Source organism: Penaeus chinensis, chromosome 3 (assembly GCF_019202785.1).
Source record: "Penaeus chinensis breed Huanghai No. 1 chromosome 3, ASM1920278v2, whole genome shotgun sequence".
NCBI lineage: Eukaryota > Metazoa > Arthropoda > Malacostraca > Decapoda > Penaeidae > Penaeus > Penaeus chinensis.
Genome location: NC_061821.1, coordinates 21556601 through 21569778, shown reverse-complemented (window position 1 = coordinate 21569778; position 13178 = coordinate 21556601). Strand labels below are relative to the sequence as shown.

Below are 13178 nucleotides of genomic sequence, written 5' to 3'. Positions count from 1 at the left end.
TTGTATGCCACAGAACCTCATCAAATTTAAAGTATTAATAAGCAAGAAGGAATAATAATAAACACAGTTGTTCTTTTAACTTTTGAACCCTACCATTCTGGTTCCTCAAAAAAAGGGTGTAACATCTCTAAAGGAGAAAACTTTAATTTAAATTTAGAGATTCTCCTTAGATCTTTCTTGGACCAGGGACACCTGATGCATAGTATGTGTCAAACACAATATTTTACCTTTTAAGCCTTAATAATGAAGTATGTTACAACAAAAGGGTTTTGCATATCTTACTGGATAACACTTCTTTGATTATTTCATTCATTATTTAACTTGTGCCTCATATGAGTAATTATTAGTGTTTTATGTATATTCTTTACCTTTCAATTTATTTTTCAGAACAGCAATCAGTGGGTGTTTATGCATATATTTTGTAATGGAACTAATATGAAAAAAAAGAAACCATCGTTTTCTTATTCACTGTAAAACCACAGCAAGGGGAAGAAGAACCTTGCCCAATATGCCTTTATGTACTAAAAAGTTACCACAAATATAAATCTTTGTAGAAACCTTCAGAAATAAGCTTCAACAAAGATTCACAAAAGAAACAGTTACAGGATTTCTTAAAGTTGGAATTATTTAAAAGATATCTAGGTAAAATAAGGACCCTGAGATCCTGTCTTGGGATCACATATTTAACCCCTTGGTGACGGGTGTAGAAAACTAATAAAAAAAAACTCTACGCTCTGGCGAACCACAGCAACGCGCCGACTTTGAGCACGGGAGTTCGGTACATCAAGCCAAATCACCGCCTCGGAGCGCTTTGGCACGCCGCCGCAGCGTACAGCCGCACGCCACATTTCGAGCGGTTTGTTTTCACGCCTATAGATGTGACCCGTCGGGAAGGGGTTAACATTAGTAATGAAAACAAAAACTAGGTGATTAAAGATACAATTATAATTAAGCAATCTGTTATAATCATTTATTTTTAGGAACGATCAATTTTACATGGTATGTGTGTGTGTATATATATATATATATGAATGTGATCAATATTTATACATTAGTACTTATAAATTTGTATTTTTATGATAATTTTTGTAATATTTATTATTGTGACCATCCTTTTTTTTTTATGTGATATTCTGCAAAAATTTAGCAAATACAGCAAGGCACTGATTAAGAATAGCCAAGCAATTGAAAACCAAGATCTGAAAGTATAAAACACAATTACATCATGGCTGTTCAGACAAACCATTTACATTCTAATTTATAATTACACAGAGCTTATCAGCTAATAAAAATAACATCTTTGTCCTGCAAAGTTAAAGAAGTCAGAATTAAGAAAATGTCCTGAATTTACCTAAGATTAACAAAGCATAATAAAAAAACTTATCTGTACCCTGATAAAAAAAAGTAATTGTGTAGTAACAATAGTTTTGCTCTTTTTTATCATATATTCTACAAAGGCTACAGCATATTCAATGACAACTGTCCACTAGTGTCCAGTAACCTTGCTCAAAATTAAGGAAAATTTATCAAGTCATAATGCTTTACATAGGTGAACTACACTTTATTTCTTCTTCTTCAGCTCTTCAAATCTCTTCGTTAAGTCGTCAAAATCAATATCCTCTGTTGTCTCGTTGGGATTCTGGACAGTATTTGAGCCTGGGACACTGGGTAGGTCAGGTATGGTGGGCAAGTCTGGGAGGTTGAACTCCGCATTCACGCCCTCACCGAACTTTGAACGAGGACTTGGCTTGGGCTTGTCACCATCCTGGAAGGTCAAATATTTGTTGTTGTTTTTTTAAGATTTTTGGGAGATTATACGAATTTAAGGGATTTTTTATATGTATATGCATACATGCATATGTATAAATGCTTTCATATACCTGACTAATGCATTCATGTACCTGACTATGCCTACCAAACCTTACGTTTTATTATTCAGAGTGCATTAACCAATCAGAATGTGCTCTTCCAAGTAATCTGTAAAAGTTCTGTAACACAAACTCTGACCAAAAATGAAGTACATATTTGGGAAAAGTATACCACCTTTTCTGTTGAAGCTGGTCGGCTAGATTTCTTATTCTTCACAATAAAAAAAAATTAAACTAAACAAATTATATCCACAACATATTTTCACCATTTTTTTTTACTTGATCTTTTGATTTAAAAGAGGGAAAAAAAAAATCAGGTCTTATCTCATTAAATATTGCCTTATGATGACTAACATGTTGGCATCATTACATTTCTGGGCCATCCAGATTAATTATGAACTCTTGGACCTCTTTGGGGGAACTTGTAATCAGAAAATTAAGACTTCCCAGTGATCTTAACAATAGGTAACATACATGATGTGCAACAAAAATAAAAATCCATAAAATGCAGCTTGCAGATAACATATCTTGAAGTTTCCAAACTTATCATATGCAATAAAGCATGCAACTTCTATTTTAGAATCTCTTTTCATTCCCTCCATAACTGCAAACTGAACATCCATGCAAAAAAATGAATAAATAAATAATAAAACAATAATAATACTACTGAAAAAAATGAGGATTATCTTCTACACAAAACTGCGTAACTAAATAACAGCAAATTACATAAACATCTTATTACACTACTCAAGGATTCCTCAACCCTGATATTTAATGTGGCTATTTTTCCATTTTCTTTTACTGCATCACCTCTTTATTAATCCCTATAAAATGTGGTGTCTATATTAAAGATTTTTGGATTATATTCCAATCATACCTAATGTAGTAGTTTTAAGTATAGAACATATTAAGGCAATATATGTTCATGTTCATATATTAATGTCTCAAGAAGCTTTGCCCATCAAACAAAAATGCTAACAAATTTGGAAAAATAACTATATCTATTGTAATTAATTTTGAAACCATTATCTTTATGGGTTTTTTTTCGTAACTGTTGATGCAGAATTACTATTTCTATAATGATAAAGTATCAGATACACCAAACTTCCCAAAACTTCAAGTTCAAATATAACAACATCAATAGTAAAACTAGTGACCTATCTAAACCCCTTGGTGACGGGTGAAGAAAACTAAAAAAAAAAAAACTATGCTCTGGCAATCAATGGCAACGCGCCGACTTTGAGCGCAGGAGTTTGGTACATCAAGCCAAATCACCGGCTCGTAGCACTTTGGCGCGTTGCCAAAGTGCTACGAGGTAACCTGACGTAACCTGTCGTTAAGGAGTTAAGAAGATAAACTAATGTCACCCCTCACTATACATACAGTTAACTTACTGGCATTGGGTAAATGAACTGTTGATGTAGTTTTGCTTTGTGAATTTTGTTTATATATTAGCTTACCTGTCTTAACTGATAAGCCCATTTTTGAAATTATTTGAAAGGATTTTTTTTAAATACTGTTATTATCATTGCTATCATAGATATTACGATCATCAAAATATATTCCAAAAAGCAATGAATAGGATAAACAGGTGACATCAGCTAGGTCTCTTTATTCCCTCCTTGGTTACAAGGAGGGGCCATGTATGTGTAAACAAAATTAACAAAATAAAACCAAAGTGGACTGGGCATCAAAAGGTTAAAAGGTAGAATATATTGCCGATGCAAAATAAAACTTTTCTGACTAACCAGCGTAACAAAGTAAAATTGCCATATTGTACAGCTATTCCATAAGACTAAAGTGTAAAGCAACCACATCCAACTACCTTGAGGTTGGTAGCACCTGGTGGCACATCTGGAGGGAATTCCCTTCGCACGGGCTGGCCATCCCCAGGTAAACTAGGAGGTGGCGCATTGGGAGGGGGCCCGAAGTCTCCTGTGTGCCCAGAAGGCATGAAGGAGGAGTAGGGAGGAGGGGGTGAGTTGTCTAGCCCCAGCAGTTCATCCCACTTGCCAGTTCCTGTTCCTGTTCCGGTTCCAGCCCCACTAACGTTCTACAAAAGACAGGGTGCAGTCATGCTAGTGCTCATACCGGGCGTGCATGTGAGGCTCTCTCACTCCAGTGTGTTGGGGATAGGTTTTACACCTTGGGGGTAATCAACAATAATTCAAATAAGCAGAAAGCTAATCATATAACTGAGCAAAAAATTAATAAAAAGATAAAAGCCTGAATGACATCCACTCACAAACACACATTTCATCAGGACATGCAACACACAAGGTTCATTTAGTTTTATATAATAAAAAAGTAATTAAAAATAAACCAACAAAAGAAAAAAAACACCAACAGTAAACTGATATAAGAACAGAAGTGCTCAAATAACAATAACTGATAAAATATCTATTAGAGTCTCTAAACATTTCATCCTCCTGAAGGTTCATATCAAAGAAACAAAGGATGAGGTTTTGGGTTTAATCATTAATTATAAGTTATTTCCTCTTGTCACCTTTCTAACAATCAAGTCACACTTTCATTTCTCTTTCCAAACATAACAAGCAGTTAGAAAGTAAAGGTTAAATGCTCAGCTTCAAGCTATCTTCAATTTACATCCTCAGAAATTAAATATAAGAAGCATACAATATAACCACTTTCTTCAAATGATAATTATAAAAAAAAAGGGGGGATATACTATTTAAACTATTTTAATCAGAACTGCAACAAGAGTTTTCCTTCACATATACACTTCTTTGAAGTTTGATTAGGAGATTAGGAAAAAAATAAATGAACTATGTTTCCAGCTAGTTTATTGTTTTATGTTGTAGTTTTTATAAAAAATATTGTATGGCTTCACCTGAGGAATTACTCTATAATATAAATAGCTTCTTCCTGTGTTAAACAAACATGCACATGACTTTTATTTTTTACTATTTGTGTATTAATTAATTTCCTTTCTAAAATGTATCTTTTATTTACTTTCTAAAATTTATTCATCAATTTCCTTTCTAAAAATTTGTTTATCTACTTTCTATATCTATTTCACATATTTTAATGCACCAATTTTTCTTTTTTGGTTGCTAGCATATCATTTACTAATTCTTATGTACTTTTCTAATGATCTCAATTACTTCTTGAAATAATTATAGTTCCCTTCTTTTCCCTATTGTTATTCATATTACACATGTACTTGCATCAATACATAAACATACATATATACATACACAATATATGCATATAAACATAAATAAATCCATAAACATTCTTTTCATCCATCATTTTTTCTTTGTATGGGGATATCAAAATAAAGGACACAGAGAAGCAAGCTCTAGCAACTACAACCATAATCGAGCACATAAACCTAATGAACCACAGGGCATAGGTCAACTCACATCCATGTTGTTGATCTTTGGTGGGAGAGGATCAGCTCCAGGATCAGGGGGAGGGGGTCCGCCGGGTGGGAAGTTCTGGGGTCCGCCGGGAGGGAAGTTCTGGGGTCCACCTGGAGGGATGTTGTAGCCTGTGGCTCCCCCTGGGTATGGTGCCTGAGGATATGGTGCTTGCCCCGGAACACTAGGCAAGTTGAACACTGCACTAGCAGGATCCTGAAATCAATTTGATTCTCTTTAAGTTTCAGAACACATTTACTTTCACTTTGGAAAAAAATACCAAAAGAAATACATGAAAATTACATGAATTCTATATATCCAAAAAAGCATTAAATGTAAAGCAAATTTTGGGTATGCAGAAAATAAAAGGCCATCACTTTAACAAGCATAACAAACATATTGTTTAAGACCCTTAGGCATAGCACATGCAACATTGCAGAAGGTCAATTCAACACCCCTGCTAGTTTAACCACAATACCATTTGGACATTATCGCTTTCTGTGGCAGTCTTTGGCAGCACTAGAACACAGTGATGACGACTCTGTCCCACCGGTGGCAACAAAATAGGTTTCTTGTAACACTCTGGGTGGTCAGTTAATACCAAATCGATAACGGAGTTCATATGTGTGGGTTCTTGTACAAGGTTGGTCATTTCTAGACCTGCGCAGAGACGGCCTTGGTGCAAGTTGTTGAAATCTCCTGCAATAGCAATAGCAATGTCTGGTCTAAAGCTTCGAATGTCCAGGACGGAGTTAACAATTTGTTCCATCAGCAATGGTCCTGTGGCTGCTCTTGGGGGGTGGTACAGTCCACATATCACCAACTTTCTATCCACCTCCACCCAGACACACTCTAGCTCTGGGGGAGCATCAAGCTTTACTTCATTTGGGTGAAGGCAATCGAGAACGTACACAGCTACACCCCCACCCCTGCCCTCTCTGTCATCATTAAACATCTTGTATCCTTCAAGGGCGTAGTTGGTGGCTGGCCGAGTTTCTGAAAACCATGTCTCACTAACAACAATGATTTCAGGTTTGTGATTCTCCACAGTTTGGGCAAACTCTTCAAAGCAGTTTGTAAGAGACTGAGGATTTGTGACTAGAATAGAGGGAAGACTGAGGTTCCCTCCCATCTTTGGAGATAAACTCTTTGGTGTAGTAGGTGACTGTGGTGCTGGAACTGGAACGGGAACTGGCTGAAGAATTTGGTCAGGGTGAGGCATCAAACTGGAGCTGTTGTGGAATCCCTGTCCCTCTTGAAGGGACTGTGAAGGTACCGGCACCTGGCATAGATTATGATGTTGACTTCATTCTTATCATTGCTGCAGTCAGCCATAGACTTAAACCTAATTCTTATCATATACAAAATTTGTTGATAGTTGGAAGGGGGAGTATCACACTTCGGCTTCAAAGATTTTATATTCTACATTATAAATTTATATTATTCTCTCCACTTACTTTTCAAAGAATTTCTTAATAAGCAGTTGCTGCATGCTGCACTAATATTCCAGAATTCCTTATTAAAGCCATGGGACATTTAAAAGCAACAAATAACAATTAACAATAATTCAAATCATAAAACAAATGTAAACATACCAAATAGTCATGCAAATGCCTACCAAAAGTCAAAACTACCAAAAAAAATGTAAAAAAATAAATAAATAAACATGTTACTAAATTTACCTTACACGTCTGCCAAGTTTCATTTTGAAATATCAATTAAATGATGAAATAGTCCCAACACTGAAATACAATAGCAAAGCATACATTTCTTGAAGGGGAATTATTCATGTTCTCCATATTCAAAAACCACCATACACAACAACATGAAGATCAAGAAAAACTTTGCTTGCAGAACAAAAAAGGACAAATTTTATTGACAAATCAAAAGAGAAAAAATATGACCCCAAATAAGGAAATAATTACTAAGCTAATTCTGTCTCAAAGAATCTGCAAATTCAGTCTACAAGCCAAAGAATGGCACATTTATTTTTTTCTTAATGGTAAACAAACATCGAACAGCAATTCCAGTTTCCATGCATACAATATTCACTCTTACCTACAGAGAAAAAAAGCATTGGTATATACATCAGAACAGTACTTCCATTAGATTTCTATCATATACATTTTTCTTTTGCTTAGGCGGAAAGGATTTTCCCCCCTCAAAATATATTCTTTCAGAAACAAAGCTTGAAGTATATATAAAAACCAAAAGCTCTCCCTATAATGAAGTTTATACACTAAGCTTGAATATACAGTTTCATTTACATCTTAATTCAAACTGGAATATTGACTGAAACTGTGGTAGTATGAAATACCTTCTAAAAACAAGGTACCTATGTACAACAGAATAATTCTAGAATAGGATACAAAAACTAGAATGCAAATATCTTACAGCCCTGTTGAAAACAAATTTAAGATAAAAAAAAAAAAACACTGATAATAAATCAAGTCTGGATGAATCTCTTCCGAACAAAAGCTATTAATAAATAGATCAAGTGTTTACTCTATACAAAAACCCAGAGCACAGAGCAAAGCATAGCCTAATGACAGATAAGAACAAATTCTGATGAAATTCATAGAAATAACAAGTAGAAAGAATATTTAAATATATCATAGGACATAAACCAATCACAACATTTCATGAAAAAAGAAGAGGGTAAAAATAACAAATGGTATATAGATTATTTAAAATGGACTGCCAATATACTTTAAGGGACTTTAAAAAAACACAAGACTAAAAGATAAAATGGCAAATGAGAACAAAAATAACAAGAAATCAGAAAGAAAGTGCACTTCCTATTCTAAATGCAAATAATATTCTAGCATTAGAGACTCTGATGAACAAGTAATACATAAATTATATATCTTCAATATAACTATTTCTCTTGTGTTGCTAATATGATTTAAAGAAATACATATAAATACAATTTTAGCATAACTTGACAAAACTAACCATTATCAGTTCTTCATCCTGGCACATATATTTATAAAATCAAATCCTAAATAAGTGAGGAACAATGGAGTTTAGATTCAAATATCAAGAGCTACTGGATTCTAATCTATCATTACTTTTATTTCTGAGTGTCACCCAGTTCTTGATGTCTCCTGAGACTATTAGAAATTATCATATATACAAGCAAAAATTTTGTCAGAATACATATCAATACATAGAAGTGGTTTGTAAAAAAAATCACTCTAAATATTACTGCCTAAATTCTTAAATAATTCATGTTTTATTCTTCACTTTATGAATTATAACACATAAAAAAAACTAATTCCACCACACAAGACATTAGTGCCAAACAAAATCCAACAAAAACAAAACAAAAACAAAATCATTCCCCCTACACTGTTCGTTTCCCCATACCTGTGACGCAGGATATGCGAAGGGGGCCATTGGATGTCCAGGATACCCAACAAATCCTGCAGGAGGAATATTCATCTGCCCCCCGCCTACTGGAGCCGAGATACTGTTGTTACCCAGGTTGTTCTTCTCATCAAGGTTAATGAGGGACTCACATTGGGAATCACTCATTACCTAATATGGAAAAGGGAACGAAAATATTTGGTTATTACTTCTTATTACGATTAATCTAATACTGCCACAATATCTCAATGTTCTGAAAGGGTCACAAGATTATAAATGAAGCCCTGAATGTAGCTTTCACAAATACTCACAAATAAATCACTGGAATTACCTGTGGGTCCGGTTCATACTCAATGTTGTAATTATTTGCAATCTCAACTAGATACTTTTCAACCATTATTTTGGGCGGTGCTTGGACGCTCATCTTGTGAATCAGACGTTCACTTATGGTAGACACTTCCTTGCTCTGACAGGCCTACCAAGATAGATAAAAACTATTATCAAAACTGCATGGTACTCACAATTATGAATAACACAATAGTGGTACTGCACAATAATTTAAAAAGAAAAATATCAAATTCACAAAAAATCTACATACCATAGCATACGGTTTTCCAAATTTTCGTGTCAGCTGGTCACAGATTACTTTAAGTTCAGCAACTTCTGTTGCAAGCTGTGGGGTCACCCAAATCACAGATGATATGGATTCTGCAAGACCTGCTTCTAGTTCCCTGAAACAATGATATTCAATAAACATAACTTGATAAATTTCATATCATAACTTCAATTTCCCTAACATCCAGAGTTCTGTCCATGAGTGAGTGTATAATTGATTGAAAAATATTTGCTATACTATAGGCAATCATCCCTAAACCAAATAAACACAAGCAACCATATGACCTAATCAAATATTTCCCTCCATATATAAATTATTTCATTATAAAAGTAGCCATTAAAATCAATCCATGCAAAAAAAAAAAAATTATAAAGTCAAACATCATTTGAATAAGTTGTATAAATGTTTACAAAATTTCAGTGACTTGGAATCATGTTTTCTGAAAATCATTTCTATTCATGTACAAATGAACAAAGAAACAAAAACACTCCCAAAGGTTTCATTCTAACTCACACTGCCCTTCTTCAATTATGTCACACATATTTGTCCCAATAACAGAATTACAATGACAAAACCCTGGCATTCATTACTATTAATAATTTGACCACTTCATATGAAAGCACAGACATAACATTATATAAATCCATAAATACAAAAAGTAGACATCTCATAATATGCTGTGATAAAGTAAAACCAACATATTCTAGAGCAAATCACAAGAAGAAAAAAAAAAAAGAAAAAAAAAGGAGAATTGGTAATTACTCAGAAAAGTTGTGCTGTTATTACCTAATCAAATTACCAATCAATTGTTACTGATATCTACTGTCCATGTATAATAGTTTTTCTGTGCAGCAATACCTATAGGGGTTATATTACCTATGTCAGTCAGAGGGCCCAAAAATATTACTGGGAAATTGTTAGCTCTAAGAAAGCTGGTAATAGGGGCAGAATAAAATCAAGGGATAGTTGCACCTCCAAACCTGTAAGTGCTCTGCCATAAGCAAAAAAATATATAAATAAATAAATTAATTAATTACTCAATCACCAAGGAATCTACAAGCTCCATCTTGGCAGAATATACATGACCTGAGATTATTTTGTCTTTACCAGTTGGCTGACAGGCTTGATGCCACAACATCCTAAATATTACCAAATTCTGTCATTGCCATTAATATCTTTGCAGAATAAAATTGCTGACACTGGACATAATGAGAACTCCACTGGTACCAAAAACTTTAGCATCAGCAATGTACAGCTTTCCTGAATCATTACTGTATAAATATTTATACAGCATACTGGTATTCCTTCTGCAAATTACTTACTTGCTTTGTTCTATGATACCAAAACGAGCCAATATCATGTCGCAGTACAATTCTGTCATCTCCATACCCTCAACCAAATAATCTTCTCGGATACAGTATTCAACGCGGATCTTTGCGCGCTCAACCTGAAATGAAAATAGAGGTTGTTAAATAACAATATATAATATTCACAACCTCAAATGCTAATTCCACTCTTTTAACAATCTATTCCTATCAAAAACTTCAGGATATGACTGCCTACTGTAGCAAAATCAGAAAACCTTGGTGACCTTAATCCACTGAATCCAGATGCATAACTGCCATCACATGGCCCAAAATACAGGCATCTGTGTAATAATAATTGGCAGTCACCCACTATAATTTTCATAGTACACATTTACTGCAGAAAAATAAAAAAAAATAAACACATACAGAATATAGTTACCACTTTTACTGCATAATATGTGAATACAATGATGGAGCAAAGATTTCTGATTAGGATGCGAGTAATTTCTTTATTAACCATTACAATGTCGGTGCTTCAGTTAAATTTTGCAAATATATTTTGTATATCATAATTTTTTATAAATTCTTATATCATGACGTACAAGTAATCATTGATTAATAACTCCAATCAATGCCAAAATAAATGGCTTTAAATAGTCTTTGAATCCTGTAGGCAATTTAACTGAAGGTGATAAACAAGCATTAAATATTCATAACATCAATTCATATTCGGGTTTTCTCTGACAGCTCTTCCTCGTGTGTGATCAAGGGGCATGTGTTGGGTATCTTTTTCAGGTTGACAACGAAGATAAAAAAACTTACACGTGGTTTTGCTGTTTACTATAGTTTAAAGAATAAGAATGATTGTCCTTTAAATATTGAAGTTATCAAAACCTATTTCGGTTTATTCCATTAAGATATTACATAAGATAAGAAACTTTTCCCAACCTGGGAATATTGTTGCCTTTTCTGTGTCTCTAAACTCAGGAATTCTTTGTAGAATTTTCTTGTCACTGTTGAGGGTTATATCTGCAGTTTGAATATCCCACAACTTATTAAAATACATACCGAGGAATTCTCACATACATCTTTGACCTAAGGATGTCAGACCTTGTTTCTTTATTACTAAGAATAAAAGTTAATGGCAAGTCAATCCTGTACCAATGTGTGACTGGTGGGATTAACAAGCTCATTCTGTGAATGTGAAGGATAAAGATTTGAACTTCAATGTTAATGCTGATTTAGAAATGTATTAAAAGTTGATCCTGGATGCTGCCATTGTGGATTAAACATTTAACATGGATTAACTTTTAAGGTACCTACAGAAGATGCTATTTAACTGGCCTGTTGACTTAAGTATAGTTTTCTTATGCACATCATATTAATCAAAAATACAACATTGATTGTTTAGCAGTGAAGGGTGAAGTTCAAAGAAGCAGCTGCCAGTATCATATTTCTATATCAAATAAAAAAAAAATTCAATCTGAGCAGGATATGTCACAGATGAAAATCATCTAGGATTTCACCCACTTATTACTTCTATATACTGTCAATCATGAAAATCTGACTGCCATGCACTCAACTGACTCCTCCAATTGTATTTGGATGTCTCAAAAGATTAGGCCTTCTGGATATATCAGTAAGACTTAACTTTTTATGACAGATAAAATGCCAAAATGATAATGTCATCAATAACTATCTAGTCCACTCATAATTTTACTCTAAATTTAAATATAATTAGGTATTTCCCCTGGAATTCATTCGTTATCATCTATCCCCCAAGAAAACAGTTATAAACGATCAGTCAACTACCGATGACATCATCACTGTAAATAAAAACCGCAATCAAAAAGCCTTTCAAAACCTATCAGACCAAAAATAACTCACTTTTCCTGCTGCAAGGTAATCGGCAACCTCCTTCTTAGCTTTCTGATTTAACTCCGTCTTCTTCTTCTCCAGTAATTTCAGCCTACTAATCGCCAGTCTGAGATTGGTTTTCAGCTTGTTGTAGTTGGGACCCGAGGAAAACATCGTGAATGAACTGACTCAATGAATGAAAATGAGAGAGAGGAAAAAAAACACAGACACGTAACTACAACAACAACAACGACAAAATCTCGACCCGAGGAAAGTTATTGCGAATCCCTCTCAACAAATCTTCTGGACGGCGCCGCAGGTCGGTGTCTCGCGTTCTGTCACTCGCTCCTGAATGAGGCAATCGCTGCTGCTGTTTCCTGTAGGCGATCACGCGATAGGGAATGACGTAGGATCCCCTTGTGAGGGTGAGTCACCGATAAACTCGCAGAAGAAGTCCGGCCTGTGACACTGACTCAAGGCCGCGTTCCAGTGTTGCCATGGGAGGCTGAGGGGAAAAGGCGCTAGAGTGGATGCAGAGTCCGCTACAAAAGCGCTGATTTACGATTATGTAGCTAGAATGTTTATGCATGATTGATTGAGGGTATATAAGGAGTTTTCTGGGAAATATGTAATTTGTAGAATATCGTGTATAATATATTCATGACTGTTAATGATCACACATTGCATTTACCTCCGCCTAAGCTCCTCCAAATAATCAGCAGAGTAAGGACACGTTTTAAACGAGTTTCTAGACCTGTCCTAATTTTGTAGTATGTAA

At 34.5% G+C, this 13178-nt stretch overlaps 1 protein-coding gene across 2 annotated transcripts; it reads right to left on the bottom strand.

Annotated features, from left to right (window-relative positions):
* Nucleotides 1–925: 925 nt before the first annotated feature.
* Nucleotides 926–12895, bottom strand: LOC125038723 (IST1 homolog). Of its 2 annotated transcripts, XM_047632295.1 has the most exons (9): nt 12431–12893; nt 10559–10683; nt 9219–9351; nt 8952–9095; nt 8621–8791; nt 5730–6533; nt 5255–5467; nt 3694–3921; nt 926–1765 (listed from the first exon to the last, which is right to left on the bottom strand). In XM_047632295.1, the coding sequence occupies exons 1-9, from the start codon at nt 12572–12574 to the stop codon at nt 1562–1564; spliced, it is 2166 nt and encodes a 721-aa protein (XP_047488251.1). In that variant the 5' UTR covers nt 12575–12893; the 3' UTR covers nt 926–1561. The 2 variants fall into 2 exon arrangements, with proteins under 2 accessions (XP_047488251.1, XP_047488259.1); XM_047632303.1 differs by lacking the exon at nt 3694–3921 and having other exon boundaries at nt 12431–12895.
* Nucleotides 12896–13178: the final 283 nt, after the last annotated feature.

Excerpts from the sequence above, each read along its gene's own strand:
- LOC125038723 (XM_047632295.1), bottom strand. The coding sequence starts at position 12,574 with ATGTTTTCCTCGGGTCCCAACTACAACAAGCTGAAAACCAATCTCAGA. Across the intron at positions 3,922-5,254 it reads CAAAGATCAACAACATGGAT|AACGTTAGTGGGGCTGGAAC; the intron begins GTGAGTTGACCT and ends TGTCTTTTGTAG. Across the intron at positions 1,766-3,693 it reads CAGGTGCTACCAACCTCAAG|GATGGTGACAAGCCCAAGCC; the intron begins GTAGTTGGATGT and ends TTGACCTTCCAG.